We start from the raw sequence: 15,638 nt of genomic DNA, 5'->3' as shown, positions 1-15,638 counted from the left end.
TGTGTGCCTTCCCATGCTTTATATATTTTTTTCATCAGTGCTGTATATCACCTGAAAAAGTGAACAATTATTATTTGTTTATTATCTGTCATTTTATGAGGTTCAGGATAACAGGAACTTTGCCTGTTTTGTTCACACTACTGTATTCCTCCTTGTCCTAGGTAGTGCAATGGTTAACATGCTTGATTGCCAGCTGGAAGTTTGGGGATTTGAGTCCACCCAGATATGCCTTGGAAGAAAGGCCTGATGTTCCTCTTACAAAAAATCAACCATTGAAAACCCTGTAAAAGACAAACTACCAAATGGGAGACTATCTTCAGAAACCGTATATCTAACAAGAATCTAATAACCAAAATATATACAAAACTTTGACAGCTTAATGACAAGAAGACAAATAATCTAACCATAAAATGCACAAAGGACTTGGATAGATATTTCACCAAAGAGAACATTCAAATGGCCACCAAACACAGGAAAAGATGCGAAGCGTCGTTAAATATCAGAGAGATGCAAATCAAAACCACAGCGAGATACCATTACACTCCCACTAGGATGGGTAAGATAAAAAAAAAGAAAATAACAAGTGTTGATGAGCATGAGGGGAAATTGGAACCCTTATCCATTGCTGGTGGGAATACAAAATGATACCACTGCTGTTGTGAAAAACTGAGTGGCAGTTCCTCAAAAAACTAAAAATAGAACTACCATATGATTCAGCAGTTCCACTGCTAGATATATACAGCACTATTCACAATAGCCAAAAGGTGGAAACAATCTAAATGCCCATCACCAGACGAACTGATAAACAAAATGTGGTACATACATACAATGGAATACTACTTAGCCAGTAGGAGAAATGAAGTCTTGATACATGCTATAGTATGGATGGAGCTTGAAGACATTATGCTGAGTGAAATAAGCCAATCACAAAAGGACAAATATTGTATGACCTCACTTATAAAAAGGCAAATGTATGGAGAGCAAAGTTTATTAGGGGGTACAGGGGGAGGAGAGAGGAGGAAAAGGAAGGTTAATGGTGATGGAAAAATCCTATTGATTAACAGTAGAGTTGTACAGCTGATTATTATAATTGCTGTTAATAAGTTGTACACCTGTAAAAAGTCGAATTGGCAAAAGCTGTGTGATAAATATATTTACAACAATGAAAAAAATAAAAAATTAGTAAAAGGGTAGCTGCTGAGGCTGCTTATGTACAACAAACACCTCATGGGATTTAGTTTCTTGGGTTTGGAGGTTTAGGATCATGGTTTCATGGGACATCTTAGCTCACTGGCCTAATAATGTGTTTGGTGCTTCTGTTCTGTCTCCTCATTCATTGTGTAGTGCCATGGGTCTTAAAAGCCTACAGGTGGTCATCCGAGGCACAATTGGTCTCTATTCACCTGGAGCAACAGAGAAAGAAGGAGAGTCAGGAATAGGAAGGGAATATGGAATGTATGGCTAATTGCCTCCGTAAACACCTGCCCCCTTTACCATGAGACCAGAACTGGATGGTGCCTCGTTACCATTACTGAGCAGTTTGATCAAAGATTCCGTAGAAGAATCTTGATAAAAAAGGAGAAAATACTAAACACAATTTCAAATTCTCATGGACTCTAGACTTTCTGGAGCCATGGAGCTGTGGATGAATCCCTGAAACTAGTGCTCTGAGAATCTATAAACCTTAGACCAAAAATATCCCCTGAAGTTTTCTTAAAATAGAACAGTAGTTTAGCGTAACTAGTAAAAAAGCTCAGCATTGAGCATTATGTCTTTTAAGAACTATCTATATGGGATCAAATGACAACGGCAACTAAAAAGATTAGATAGGAACTTTAGGGAGCAGAGAATTTATGTTAATGAGGGAGGAACATCTCAGAAAAGGAAGATAAGAATGATTGTACAACTTGGAGAATGTAATCAATGTCACTGAATTGTACATGTAGAAACTGTTGAGTTGGTGTATGTTTTGCTGTGTATATTCTCAACAGCAACAAAATAAAAAAACCCTATGAATCACAACAGTCTGATCCACAACTGATCATGGGAATAGCACAGGACCAGGAAGCATTTCATTCTGTTGAGCATGGGGTCATGTGAGTTGGGGCTTTTTGACGGCAGCTAACAACAGCTCCTGCAGAGGAAGTAAATCCCTCAAGTCGAGTCTTAGGTGGGGCCGTTGGAGGCTGATGATGAATGGTGGGGCTGAGGGGAAACAAGACAGCCACTATAATTTTATGTTGAAGAGGATTAGGGTGGATTGTAACACCTTACCATGTCACATCCTTGATCCAATGTAAAGGGAGTTTCCCTAGGGTGTGGTCTGCACCATCTTTTATCTTACAAGAGATAAAAGGAAAGGGAAGCAAGCAGAGATTGGGGACATCATATCACAAGAAAGCGGTGCCAGGAGCAGAGCGCATCCTTTGGTACTAAGCCTCCTGTGCTTAGATGCTCCCAGACCAAGGGAAGACTGATGCATCACAAGGACCTTCCTCCAGAGCCGACAGAGAGAGAAAGCTTTACCATGTAGTGGCACCCTGAATTTGGACTTGTAGACTACTCAACTGTGAGAGAATAAACTTCTCTTTGTTAAAGCCATCTACTTGTGGTATTTCTGTTATAGCAGCACTAGATAACCAAGACAGACACCTTCTTAAAGATGTCCGTAGAGGGTTGAGTGGTAACCCCCCAGAATTTATGTCCACATCCTAACTCCCAGGACCTTTAAATGTGACCTTATTTGGGTATAGGGTCTTTGCAGGTATAATAAGGTGAAGGGTCTTGGAATGAGGTCATCCTGGATCACCTGGGTGGGCCCTAATCCAAAGACTGGTGTCCTTATAAGAGACATAGGAGAAGACAGACGAGGGGATGGCCATGTGAAGATGGGCAGATATTGGGGTGATGCAACCACAAGCCCAGGAACACCTCGAGCTACCAGAAGCTGGAAGAGACAAAGAAGGGTGCTCCCCTAGAGCCTCTGGAGGAAGTTCAGCCCTGCCAACACCTTGATTTCTGACTTCTGGTCTCCAGAACTGTGAGAGAATAAACTTCTGTCATTTTAAAAACAAAAAAGAAAGAAAATCCTATGGAGCAGAAGTCTGTTCTGACATACATAGGTTTGCCATGAGTTGGAACTGATTCAACAGTAACTGTTTACTGTATTCTCAGCACCATGAACACTGTTTGGTATGTAGTAAATGCTCACTAAATAATTTCTAACGAATGAATGAAAGAGTTGTTCAAGAAAATAGGATAGGAGAATTTTTATGACTATAGTGAATATTTGCAGTTCTTCTGAGGCACAATTTTTACCAAGAACACTTTCAGTCAGTGATATATTCTGGTGTTATACTAGTTCAAATATTGGTCTCAGGGATTCTGGCAACTCTATCTGCTAACCATAAAAAATAATGGTTCAACTCTTCAGACAAAGATTAGACTGGACTATAAGACATAAAATGATACTGGTGAGGACTATGCTTCTTAGTGGAAGTAAACACATGAGACTATGTGGGCAGCTCCTGTTTGGAGATAAGATGAGAAGGCAGAGGGGACAGGAGCTTGTTGAATGGACATGGAAAATACAGCGTGGTGAGGAGTGTGCTGTCACATTGTAGGGAGAGCAACTAGGGTCACATAGTTTTTGTATGAGAAACTGACTTGAACTGTAAACTTTCACTTAAAGCACAATTTAAAAAAATGATAATAATAGTAGTGGCTCATGCCATTAAGAGCTGTGATGCAGGTGAAAATAATATGCTATTTTATACATATATATGTGTGTATATATATATGGACCACTGGTGGCTCAGTGGTTAAGAGGTCAGGCTGCTAACCAAAGGTTGGCAGTTCAAATCCACCAGCTGCTCCTTGGAAACCCTATGGGGCATATGGGGCAGTTCTACTCTATACTGTAGGGTTTGTATGAGTCAGAATCAACTCTACAGCAGTGGTTTTTGATATATATATATATATTTATATTTATTATTTATATGACTTGTTTCCTGCTGGGAGATAATTAATATTTTGCTACCTGCTAGCCACCTTATTCATATTTTGTTCTCAATAACTATGTGCATACATTCATAGCAGTTGAATAATCAGGTGTTAGTCTATGTGAAAATGTATCAAGCAGAGACACCAATGCTTTGCCTAATATTAAGCAAAATACACCTGTTCTATAATATTATATCCACATTTTTTATATATAATTCTGTTTGTGTGCAGACATTTAAAAGACAGAATTTTCTAAAGTCGGCTCTGTACTGTACAAGAATATATACTTCAAATATATGATATTTAAAGGAAAAAAAGATGGAGAAGTATGTTTGGATAGGAGAAGTAAAAGTCTCTGAAAATCTACTTCTCCATTAAAGCAATGAGAACACTGGCAGCAATTGCCAAAATCATCTTTTTCAAAAATCTGGAAATCAACTGAAGGCTTACAATACTCCAGGGAGTGTTTATTCATGATAAATGGCTGAATCTTGGTAAGAACAGCAATCCTTGTGGAATTTTAACTTGCATTAATCCTGTCCCTTTTTTTTGCTATCTTGGCAACTTCAGTATTTGTCAAAACCAGCAGTTTAACAGCCACTGGAATGGGCAAAATGTGTTTGGAACTCCCAAAAAGTCACATGCCCAGAGAACTTCACTGTTTGACCTGACCTAAAGTTTACAAAAAAACTCCATTCTCAGGATTTATCCGTATTTGATCTAATTCAGACCTCACTCTTCGCACACAGCCCTTTCTCCTGGCACTTGACAAAAACAATCAGCAGCAAGTGTTTAAAATAAGTGTTACTAGTTGGGGCTAATATAAACTGATCAGAAACTCAAAAGGAAAAAGTTGGGAATGAGATGTTCATAGGATCTTTAAAAAGCTCTTACATAGATTCTTGGAAATTAGAAGACTCAGATCCTTCACCCTTTGTTGACCAGGAAATGAAGGCAAGGGAAGGGCTGTAAACTCTCAGAGTGTAGAAGGTGTACCCCAACACACACATGTATAAACCTCCACAGAAAAAGCTGAAGGGACTTATTGATTCAAGGCATATAAAGAAATATATACCCTATCATTAATTGACCACTAAGTTAACTGAGCAGAGACTTCAGTGGGCAAACATGAGGAAGAATGCAGACTTTACAGAATTAGTCCAAGAAAGCCACTAAATTAAGAAACAGTAATGAAAAAATCAATGAAACCAAAAGAACAACAAACAGCAGCAACACCGCATCCTGTGGGAGATATTATTTGCAGAGTTGACTAGAAATCAGCAACAGAAAAATTACAGGAAAATATCCAAACACTTGAAAACTAAATAGCATACTTGTAAATAATCCACGTATGAAAGGGAAAATTTCAAAGGAAATTAGAACATATTTTGAATTGAAAGAAAAAGAAAATGTGTCATATCAAAATTTGTGGAATGCATCTAAGTTAGATCTTAGAGGGAAATTCATAGCACTAATGGTTTATTATAGAAAACAAGAAAGCTCTCAAATGTAGGCATCAACCTTAAAGTAGTAACAGAGATAAATTAAGCCCATATCAAGCAAAAAGAAGAAAATAAAGATAAGGGCAGAAATCAATTAAATTTAAAACACAGAAAATCTTAAAGATCAATTTAATAGATATAACCTTTATACGGACTGACACTAAAAAATAAAAAGAAAGAATGGAAAGGGAGTATTATAGATCCCACAGCCTTTAAAAGGAAAACAAGGAAATATTATAAGCAGCTGTATGAAGGCTAAATTCTACAACTTAGGAACAGTCAATTCTTCAAATCCACAAACTACCCAAGATGAAATGGATAACCTGAATAGTCCTATAGATACTAAATATATTCATAGTTAAAAATCTTCTAAATGATAACTCCCTAGACCTAGATAATTTCACTTGCTATTTCTACCAAACATTTAAAGAAGAAATAACACCAATTCTACACAGTATCTATTAGAAAATGGAGTAGGAAGAAGTACTTCTAGCTCTTTTTATGAGGCCAACATACTCCTTTTGGTACTCTGATACCAAAACCAGACAAAAGCAGTACAAAAAAGAAAACTACAGACCAACTTTTCTCATGAACATAGATGCAAAAATTTGCACCATGATAATTAGCAATTCAAACCCAGCTGTGTGTGTGTATCCTCATGACCAAGTAGCATTTGTGATTTATTGAAGATGTAAGGCCAGTTCAATGTTTTGAAATCAATGTATTTTACCCTATTAGCAATATTATATTAACAATATAGAGAATAAAACCAAATGATCACATTGACTCATTAAAACGTATTTCAGAATATCCATTCATGATTAAAAAAAAAAAACTTTTCACAAATAAGGAATAGAAGGAAACAACGTGATCAAAAGGACCTATATAAAAACCTAGAACTAACATCAAACTTAATACTTTCCCACCAAGATTGGGAACGAGGCAACGATATTCATTCACTTCTTCTAATCAATCTTCGGGAAGGCTTAGGCAGTGCAATAAGGCAAGAAAAAGGAATAAAAGGCATACAGATTTGACAGGAAATAAAACTGTCCCTATTTTACAGATAACATTTTTGTCTATGAAAAACTTCGAGGAATCTACAAAATACCTATACAGAGCTACAAAGTAAGTTTAGCAATGCCCCAGGATACAAGGTGGCACACAAAACTTGATCTCATTTCTCTACACTAGCAATTTGACACCGAGTTTTTCTTTCTTTCTTTTTTCTTAAAGGCTGTCCAATTTACAACAGCTTTTTCCTAAAAGTGAAAACCTCAGGTATAAGTCAAACGAAATGTGTGCGGTAGCGGTATGCTGAAAACTACACCATGCTGATGAAAGTAAATCAAGACCTAAATAGCTGACAGGACACGCCGTGTTCCTGGATTTGAAGACTCTACCAAATAAGTGTCACTGCTTTCCAAGTTAATCTATAAATTTAGGAAAATACAAATAAAAATCTCAGCAGGAATTTTTGTAGGTATAAACAAGCTGATACCAAAATTTCTATGGAACGGCAAAGAATGATTTGGAAAAGTGAATGAAAGAAGCCATCATCAAAGATTAAATACTATGTATTCCATTAATATGACATACTGAAAATACAAAGCTATAGAAATAGACAATAGATTCGTGGTTGCCAGGAATTATGGGTGGAAAGAGAGATGACTATAAAGATATAGCACAAGGAAGTTTTTGGAGTGATCGAAACTATTTTATATCCTGATTATGGTAGCAGTTATTGGGTTTTTGAAATGTGTTAAAATTCATAGAACTGTATACCAAAGAGGGGGAAACATAATTTCAAAAAAACAGTACGATAGGCTTATGTTGGAGCAAGAGAGCATAAATCGGTCACTAAGGAAGCATGGAGATAAGGAGAAAAACCTGTTTTCACCTGCATTATACCATTAAAAAAAAAAATCCATTCCTGTTGAGTCAGTTCCAACTCAGGGCCACCCTATGTGTTTCAGAGAAGAACTGCACTTTGTAGGGTTTTCAATAGCTGTGACCTTTCGGAAGTAGGTTGCCAAGACTTTCTTTTGAAGCACCTCTGGCTAAATTCGAACCACCAAACCTTTCTGTTAATAGATGAACACAACCATTTGCACTACCCAGGGACTCCTCATTATGCCACAGGGAATGAAAATACAGGAATTATGTAATGAATGGCGTCATTGAGGATAAAGAAACTAGATAATTGTGGCCCCAGTTTTTCTTTCCACATCAGATTTATTGAGCAATTGCCAAATAACTTCTTTGGTTATTGCATTATTGATAAAATGAAAATTAGACCAAGTTATGTTACAAAAAAAAAGTCTGTAAATAAAATCTTGATCATCTAAGTGTGTTTTCTGCACATGTAAGAACTCAGAAGGCAGGAACTTTTTGTATTTTATATACATATATTTTTTACAATCTTTTGGGCACAGGTATCTTTGTTGAAGCCATAAAAAATTAAAATGTTCAAAATCTCTTTGGGTATGATGGAAAGATCTGTTTTTAGTTATAAAGAAGTTAACAGATACCTCTCTAAACATTTGTGCTTAGTAGATGGAAACCACATTTTGCAGTATATACTTTTGGATATTATAGTCAGCAAGGAGAATGCTAAATTAATGACAGATGTACTGTTTGGAGAACTACCAAGTGTACAATAATTTTTGAAACCATTTATTATCAATATGGTTTCAAATATTCATATCAACTCTAATATAAATGTGGAATTATTATCTAAGAGAATTAGGGGTTGAATTGAAATAAAATACATTATTTAACCAATGGTTACGTGGCATTTGAAGTAGAGTAATAAATTCTCACTTTAACATTGATTCTTTGAGGTATATTCGAATCTGTTTTATGATAGACACATTATCAAAAAGATTGCATATTTGTATGCAATATGGGTTAAGGTAATCCTTTTTCATTTATTTATTTTTTTCCCATCGCACTCAGAGTTTATCATAGGGTATGAGTAGGATAAAACCAGAAATGACTTTTTGGCCTCAAATTTCAATTCTCATTAGAAACTTGCTTTGTAACCCTGAGTGAGGCATTTGATGTGTCACCATTTTCATTGTTCTAAACTGTTTATATCTCAGCAGGAATAATGACATGAATAGTTCGACTGTTGAGATGGGAAAATCAGAGTGAACACTTGTCAGAGTCTTTTTAGAAATATTAAATGTTACTAATTTAAAATGGGTCACAGTAATATTTGTATTTTGTTCATTCCATGATTTAAATTTAGATCATTTGATATACATTTTTACAATTGGCTCATTTCTGGATCATTAAACCCCATCATCAAATAATATTTATTAAGCTTCTGAATGCTCATGGATCCAGAAAGACTGCTGTACAATAGCAGTTAAGTTTCTTCAAAAATAATACATAGCTCTTCAGCTAAACACACACTTGTATGTGTCTGATGAACACTAACAGTATTTCTTCATTACTTCCACTCATTTGACTCAATCTTCCCTGCCATTTCTAATTCTAAAAATCAGTATGGTATTATAAAGGTACTTTTGAATTATTAGCAGACATAAATAAATATATTGCACATTAAATTTTTATGATATACTTTAGATCATCTGTTTTCAGGTTTATTTCAGTGTGAGGAAGGTGTGGAAATTAAGGTTTAGAAGTTGTATTATTTAGATAAAAGAAATGCAGGAGTAAGTTTTGGAAACATATGGTCATTGATAGGAAAGGGAATAGGATAGAAACAACAGGCAAAATAAGGAGGATATAAAATAGCAAAAGAGATTATATGGGCATATATTAACTAGCAGTCAGCCTAATGTGATATATTTGAGACTCATTTGACTCATCTTACTTACGAGTTTGGTCAACAAAATAGTATATTATTCAAGCTAGTGTTTTTGTTGTTGTTAAATCCATTTTCTCCTCAGGCTGTGTAACAGCTCTTTTGTTACCATTAGTGGGTTCGCCAGACAGTTCACCAAAAAAAGGAAATTTGGTGGCATTAATTCAGTTTTGTTCCTTTTTGGCTATGAAATGTGGTAGAGAAGGTTGAAACTAATATCTAAATGTAGCTGTCTTATGCGTTTTATCTAGCCATATTTATTCTGCCCTGTCAACAGAAAACTAAAGTTAAATACATATTTTTCTGATGAATTCAGGAAATAAAAGCTTATTATTTACAGCTTCTTTGGTCTCTTAGAGAAAACTTGGGGATAAATTGATTATTTGAATACTTAATGTACCCATTATAAAATAAATTTATAATGAGCTGTTATTCAATTATGAAGACAAAGTTAACTTTACATAATAATGGGACCTTAAGTATAATGTTTATGCATTTGTTTCCAAATATCCCTTGTAAGTTTCTTATTCTCTAAGTTTTTCTCTTTTTTTTGATATTCACTGCACTTCAAATGAAAGATGTATGTCAGAATCTTCTTCCTGAAAAAGTAAGAGAGGAGGAAAAGTCGACCTTAGGGTGACAAGTTTATGGTTTCCACAACTGGAAACTACTTTGCAAATCTGTGTGTCTGTTTTACTCTATTTAAACATCCTTGACATTTCAGATGCCTGTTAAACTTGAAATATCTATAAGCATAACTTATTGTCTGAACCTATTTCTTTCTAGGTAAACAGGATTATAAAAAAACCAAACCTATTTTACGAGCAACCAAATTAAAAGCAGAAGCAAAGAAAACAGCAATAGGCATAAAGGTAGACCTTTATTTAATAACTTTAAAATTTGATATATGCATGCCATTTCATTTTCTAAAACAGGGTTGCATAAATTTTGAATTCTGTTTTATGACATTGTAAAATCTAAGTAGAATGCCAAAATCAAAGGTTTTTATAAAGAATTCACTTAATGGAAAACATGGTTCCTATCCAGAGATTTTAAATGATCTTAAAATGAAACACTGTGTCACTTAAAAGGATGAGTTATACTTAAAGTTTCCATTTATATATTGCTTTTACTTGCTACTGTTTATATTGTTCAAACATTTCAGTGATTTATAGTGCCTTAGCTGAAAACTTCTTTCACTTTCAATAAATTATACTTTATAATTATTGAAATTTTAGTCATATACACTTAGATCATTATTATATAAAATTTTATTCTGTATGTATTATTATTGTTGTCAGTACTCTCTGTGATAAAATTCTGATGATGTTCCCAAACTTCTTTTAGAAAACTGGTGTTCTGACTGCTTAACTGGGATAAATGGAACTAAGAATAATGTTAGCAGATATTAATCCAATGTGCTAATACAATGAAGTTCAGCAAAATTATATTTACATTATTACCCATGTTGTTCTTTGCCAAGTATTTAGAATCAAATTAAACTATTGATAGAAAAATTAATTTGACAGCCCTACTGTCAAATGTGTAAAATAAAAATGACCAGTACATATATTTTATTTATATATTAAAATGTTAAAAGGAGATTTTAGTTTTTATCTGGCAGATGAAAAATCAATTATTCTAAGTTATAGCTTATAGTAAATGCCAAGGTATTACTACCAAGCTGTAACAGCTGTTGAACTGCCAGATGATATATTTGGTTGTCTTCCAGAATTTGCTATTATAATCATGAAACACTGCCTCCTTTTTGCTCCTGATTGCTGATTTTGATCAAGCATTGCCGTGTGATGCGGTATGTTTTCACAACATAATCTCTTCAGTTAGTGCTGTGTGTCAGTTTCTAATGAAAAAAAGTAGGCTACCTTTTTGCTTAAAAGAGAAATGATTCATCTTTTGAAGTTTTTTTCTAATTTCATATGAAATTTCACTCATCCTTGAAAAATATCACCATGACATGACCTTTCTAAAAGCAATGCTTAATTTTTTTTTAAAACTTGCTAGTTGTCCCTTGAAGTGAGAGGGTTCCTTGCTGTTTTCCTTCAAGGCACTATGTCTCTTACCTTTTACAATGAGCGATTTTTTTTTTTTTAGAAAAAAGTTGAGGTAGCACAATCTACTTGTGGCCCAGTACACTGAAGAGCTGTGTGTTGGAATTTAAGATAACAGCATAACGACTCATTTATTTATATACCATCTACTTAAACAGTCATTTTTATTTGCTCGTATTTTTTTTTTTAATTTGGGGAGATAACTATGCTCCCAGTATGAGGTAAAATCTATCTTATAATATAATTATCTAATACGTATTTTAAAAAAAACAATGGAGAATTTGTGAGAAAAAAATTCTTAGATTTCATTTACAATTTAAAGTGTGTACCAAAGAGTTTCTAAATGACATCAGAAGATAGATTAAGAAAAAGAAAAAAAAAATTTTTTTTTTTTTAGCTCCTATTTAATAAGCTGGCATATCATCTTGAGTCGTCAACCTGTGGAAAACAAAGAACTTTAAATATTGTTTGCATTGCTTGAGAATTTACATGAAGGGCCCATTAAAATGATAAGAAACTTTCTAGAATCGAAATCATGGAGGTGTTTTACATTTTAAAACTGGCATACTAATTAGCTTGCCCTGTCAAACTTTGATTGCCTTGTCATGTTGGCATAGGATTTTAAACAGTGAAATTTCTTTCAGCAATTGCCATTTAATGTTTTTTAATTTCCCCAGTGAGTGATTTTATCCATATTGATAATGTCAGAGAAGCAACTAAGGACTAATGAACATCAGACATGTTTGACTCTTACCTAGGTGATCAAGGATGACCGTAATATTGTGATATTTTATTACTTTACTATTTGTTCTTTAGAGCAAATCATAGTTATGTCCTTAAAAATAGTTTAAATGTACAGAAAGTAGGAACAACTGTATGGAATAGAAAAATAACCACAAGAAGATCTAATATCACATCCCCCTGGCCCCTTACTCCTGCCATGATTTAGCTGAATCTGAGCTGGCACATTTATAAAGTGGAGGTTTATTCACACTGTTGTTGTTGTTAAGTGCTGTTGAGCCAGTTCTGACTCATAGCAACCCTATAGGACCAAGTAGAACTGCCCCATAGGGTTTCCAAGGTGTGGCTGGTAGATTCAAACTGCCGACCTTTTGTTAGCAGCCGAGCTCTTAGCCATCACACCACCAGGGCTCCCATACTGTTGTGAAAAAAACAAAAAAAAACTGTTGTTAGGAAAGTTAAATAGTGCATTAAAAACACTTAACATTAACCTTAGCACATAGGAGGCATTTATGAATTGTTAGTTGATGGAGAAAATGTTTTTCAAATTAGCCATTTCTAGTTTGTGTAAATAAGACTTCCTTAAAGGATGTTTTTCTTTGATCTGAAGATCCCCTACTTCAACTAAGCCTGCATTGTGTGACTACGTCATAACTTACAAAATGTTCACAGTGTTGCTATAGAGATAGTATTATGGGTATTAGTGTTGTAAAGTTTAAAAAGCATTATATAATTTTAATATATGTTGTATAAAGATCATATAAATCTTATTTATTCATCATTTAGTAATTATTATAAGTGTTATAATGTTATAGAACCTGTGGATAGAAAGATGAATTAAGCATGGTCATCTTGGAGGAATTATATAAGAAATCACTTCCAGATTTAGTTATTATATCAAATGAACAATATTGATTGATAAACCATGGGCTACAGATATGACGAATTGTGTAATAGGGCCTTTACCCCCAAAGGCTTCTGTGCCTTTTTGTAAATGTGTAATAGAAAATGTTTCGGGGACTAGTTAATGATTCCAGGAAAATAAATATGATTGTGTTCAAATCTAGAATTAATTTGTATGGAGAAGCTATTTTATTTCATTCTGTCTTATACATATAAATTAAAAATATCATAATTTAAGATCCAATAATGAAATGAGTGCCACCTCAAAAGTATTTGAACATCTGATTTTGCTATTTTGTTGCTGTTCAATTAGGGTATTATTTCTAAAGAACTACAATGTCACTAATACATTTTTTTAGAGGCCAAATACCTATGTTCCCTAGTAGTTAAAAGAAAAAGGATAATTGATATTTGGTCATTGGTTCATTTATTCATTTCTTTATCTTAAGGGTTTATTTGAAAGGTATACTAATAATAAAAAGAATCAAAAATTTCATTTTTGTTTTAAGTAAATAAAATAGGCATCAACCAGATCCTCTCAACCTCTTGAAATGAGCCAGCTTGAAAAGTTACGTTTGTACTTTTTTATTCTTTCTGTTTTAAAATTAAAAATGAGAGGAGTGGGAAAGCGTAATATATGCCTCTAGGTCTCTAAGTTATGGTTGGTATCACCAGAATCCTGAAAGCAGTATTTTCAAAATTTAAAGTTGTTCTAACCCTCCAAATATTCTGCCTCCACAATGCTTTTGTACTTAATAAAACAGGGACATTTTGAAGAATATAATTTGCTTTATTTCCCCACCCAGTACTTCATATGCCACCCACACCATATGCTGAGTAGACTTAATTGAATTAATGGATCTTTTGAAGCTACAGTCTATGAATGTTCTTTGCTGCCCACCCTAAAACCCCTTTTCATGCCTGTGGATATTCTGGAAATGTATGGTAAAGATGATACAGAGTCATTTTTTAAAGGATAAGAAGGAGGAGCTGAAGAGCAGCAATTAGAGTTGACTGTCAACAAGAAGAGAATCACGGCCTCCAAATAAGAGTAAAAACTTTATTCCTGTGTTAAGCTCCTATGAATGGTTACTGCTGCTTAACAGTTTTGTTGTCCACTATACAGAACAGATGGAGTTTGCAGTTGTGTGTCACTTGTTTATTACATCCTCTTAAAATTAGTAGCTGTGTAACCAGATGGGTCTGGGAGCACAGCTGTGGATATAAGAAAATAAATGAAACCTGTCTGATGCCGCCATGCCCTTTTGAGATGCCAAAGCATTCCAACTGCAACAAAGAAAAATTACTATCATTTGACATTATATTGATAGATTAAAAAAAAAAATCAAACCTTACAAAAATAGACGACACTTTGAGTTTTCAACCCATGGCTTTTATTGATATTTATTTTCAGAGTTTGGAAATACAAATAAATGAAATTATGAAGCTAAAAATCTGTATCAAGTGTCTATTTTCAGTTTCAATATTTAGGTTAAAATTCCATGTTGACAATAAAGCAAATTAATTTTAATGTTTCTTAAAGTTTATTAGATAGCATATGTTGAGTTGTTGATTTTATATTATTATAAAATGTAAAATATGTTCATGTAAATGCAAGTGAATTTCTTCTCCATAAAAGAATTCCTGGTAATAGGTGTGCTATACCAGTAAAACTTAGAAGGGAACAGTAAACCTTCAGGGTCCTGAGGTGGCACTCTTTGCCCTTTTTTCTACTTCGCTAAATAATATGTTAATATCGAGAATGTTCCTTGATGTCGTATATATATAGCATCAAGGAACATTCTCAGTATTAGAGTGTGTGTGTGTATATATATACACATAGAGAGAGAGAGAAGAGATTTATAGACTTTTTGAGAAATATTTTTACCGTTTTATGTACATATTAATTATTTTGGCAATTATTTCTATATAATTGATTAATATAATCCACATGAAATCATCAAATGAAATATTTAGGCCATCCCTCACAGTTATAATGAATTACACTGTATAATTCTATATGAGTTAAGAGTACTCAGTTTGTTCTTCCACATTATAAAATGGAGTTTAGAACTTAAAAATTAGAATTTCAAAATAGTAACATCTAGTAGGGATGTGTACAGAGATATAATTTAGAAACTGGTTATAATAACAGTTTCTTTCAATTAGAGAAAAAGTGACAAAATAAAGTTAAAAAAAATCGATGTTCAAATTGCTATAACTAATAATAAATTTATCAAAACAACAAAGTTAAACATATCCAGATAGAGAACAGAGAAACGTCATAGGCAGAAACTACATTCTTTTCACCTAGAATTTGTCACCGAACTGTGAAAATATATTGAAATGACGAATTTGAATTTTACAGTTAGAAAACCGTGAGTAATAAAATTAAAGAGAAACAAATCACCCACTGATGTAGTTGCAGTTCCAGTGGGTATTGTCAAGTTCAAAATAAGCTTCTTTCTTTAATGGCAAAAAATTTTAAACAAAAATTATGTGACAGCTAGCTTCAAATTACTGATTATAGGCTGTGGAACTCTGAGTTTATTTTATCTGATGAAGCTGATAACCAATCTCTTTTCA

At 33.8% G+C, this 15,638-nt stretch overlaps 1 protein-coding gene across 4 annotated transcripts in view; it reads left to right on the top strand.

The window, feature by feature from the left end:
- The window catches only part of TRIQK (triple QxxK/R motif containing), an 83,255-nt gene that overhangs the window by 55,125 nt on the left and 12,492 nt on the right, over positions 1-15,638 (top strand). For all 4 annotated transcript variants that reach the window (XM_064267895.1, XM_064267894.1, XM_010588394.3 and 1 more), the window contains one exon: positions 10,126-10,211. In XM_064267895.1, coding sequence (XP_064123965.1) covers positions 10,126-10,211 — 86 coding nt within the window. The remainder of the gene's footprint in view (positions 1-10,125; positions 10,212-15,638) is intronic.

Source organism: Loxodonta africana, chromosome 14 (genome assembly GCF_030014295.1).
Source record: "Loxodonta africana isolate mLoxAfr1 chromosome 14, mLoxAfr1.hap2, whole genome shotgun sequence".
NCBI classification, from domain to species: Eukaryota; Metazoa; Chordata; class Mammalia; order Proboscidea; family Elephantidae; genus Loxodonta; species Loxodonta africana.
The sequence above is the reverse complement of the archived record's forward strand: the minus strand, read 5'-3'. Positions and strand labels throughout refer to the sequence as shown.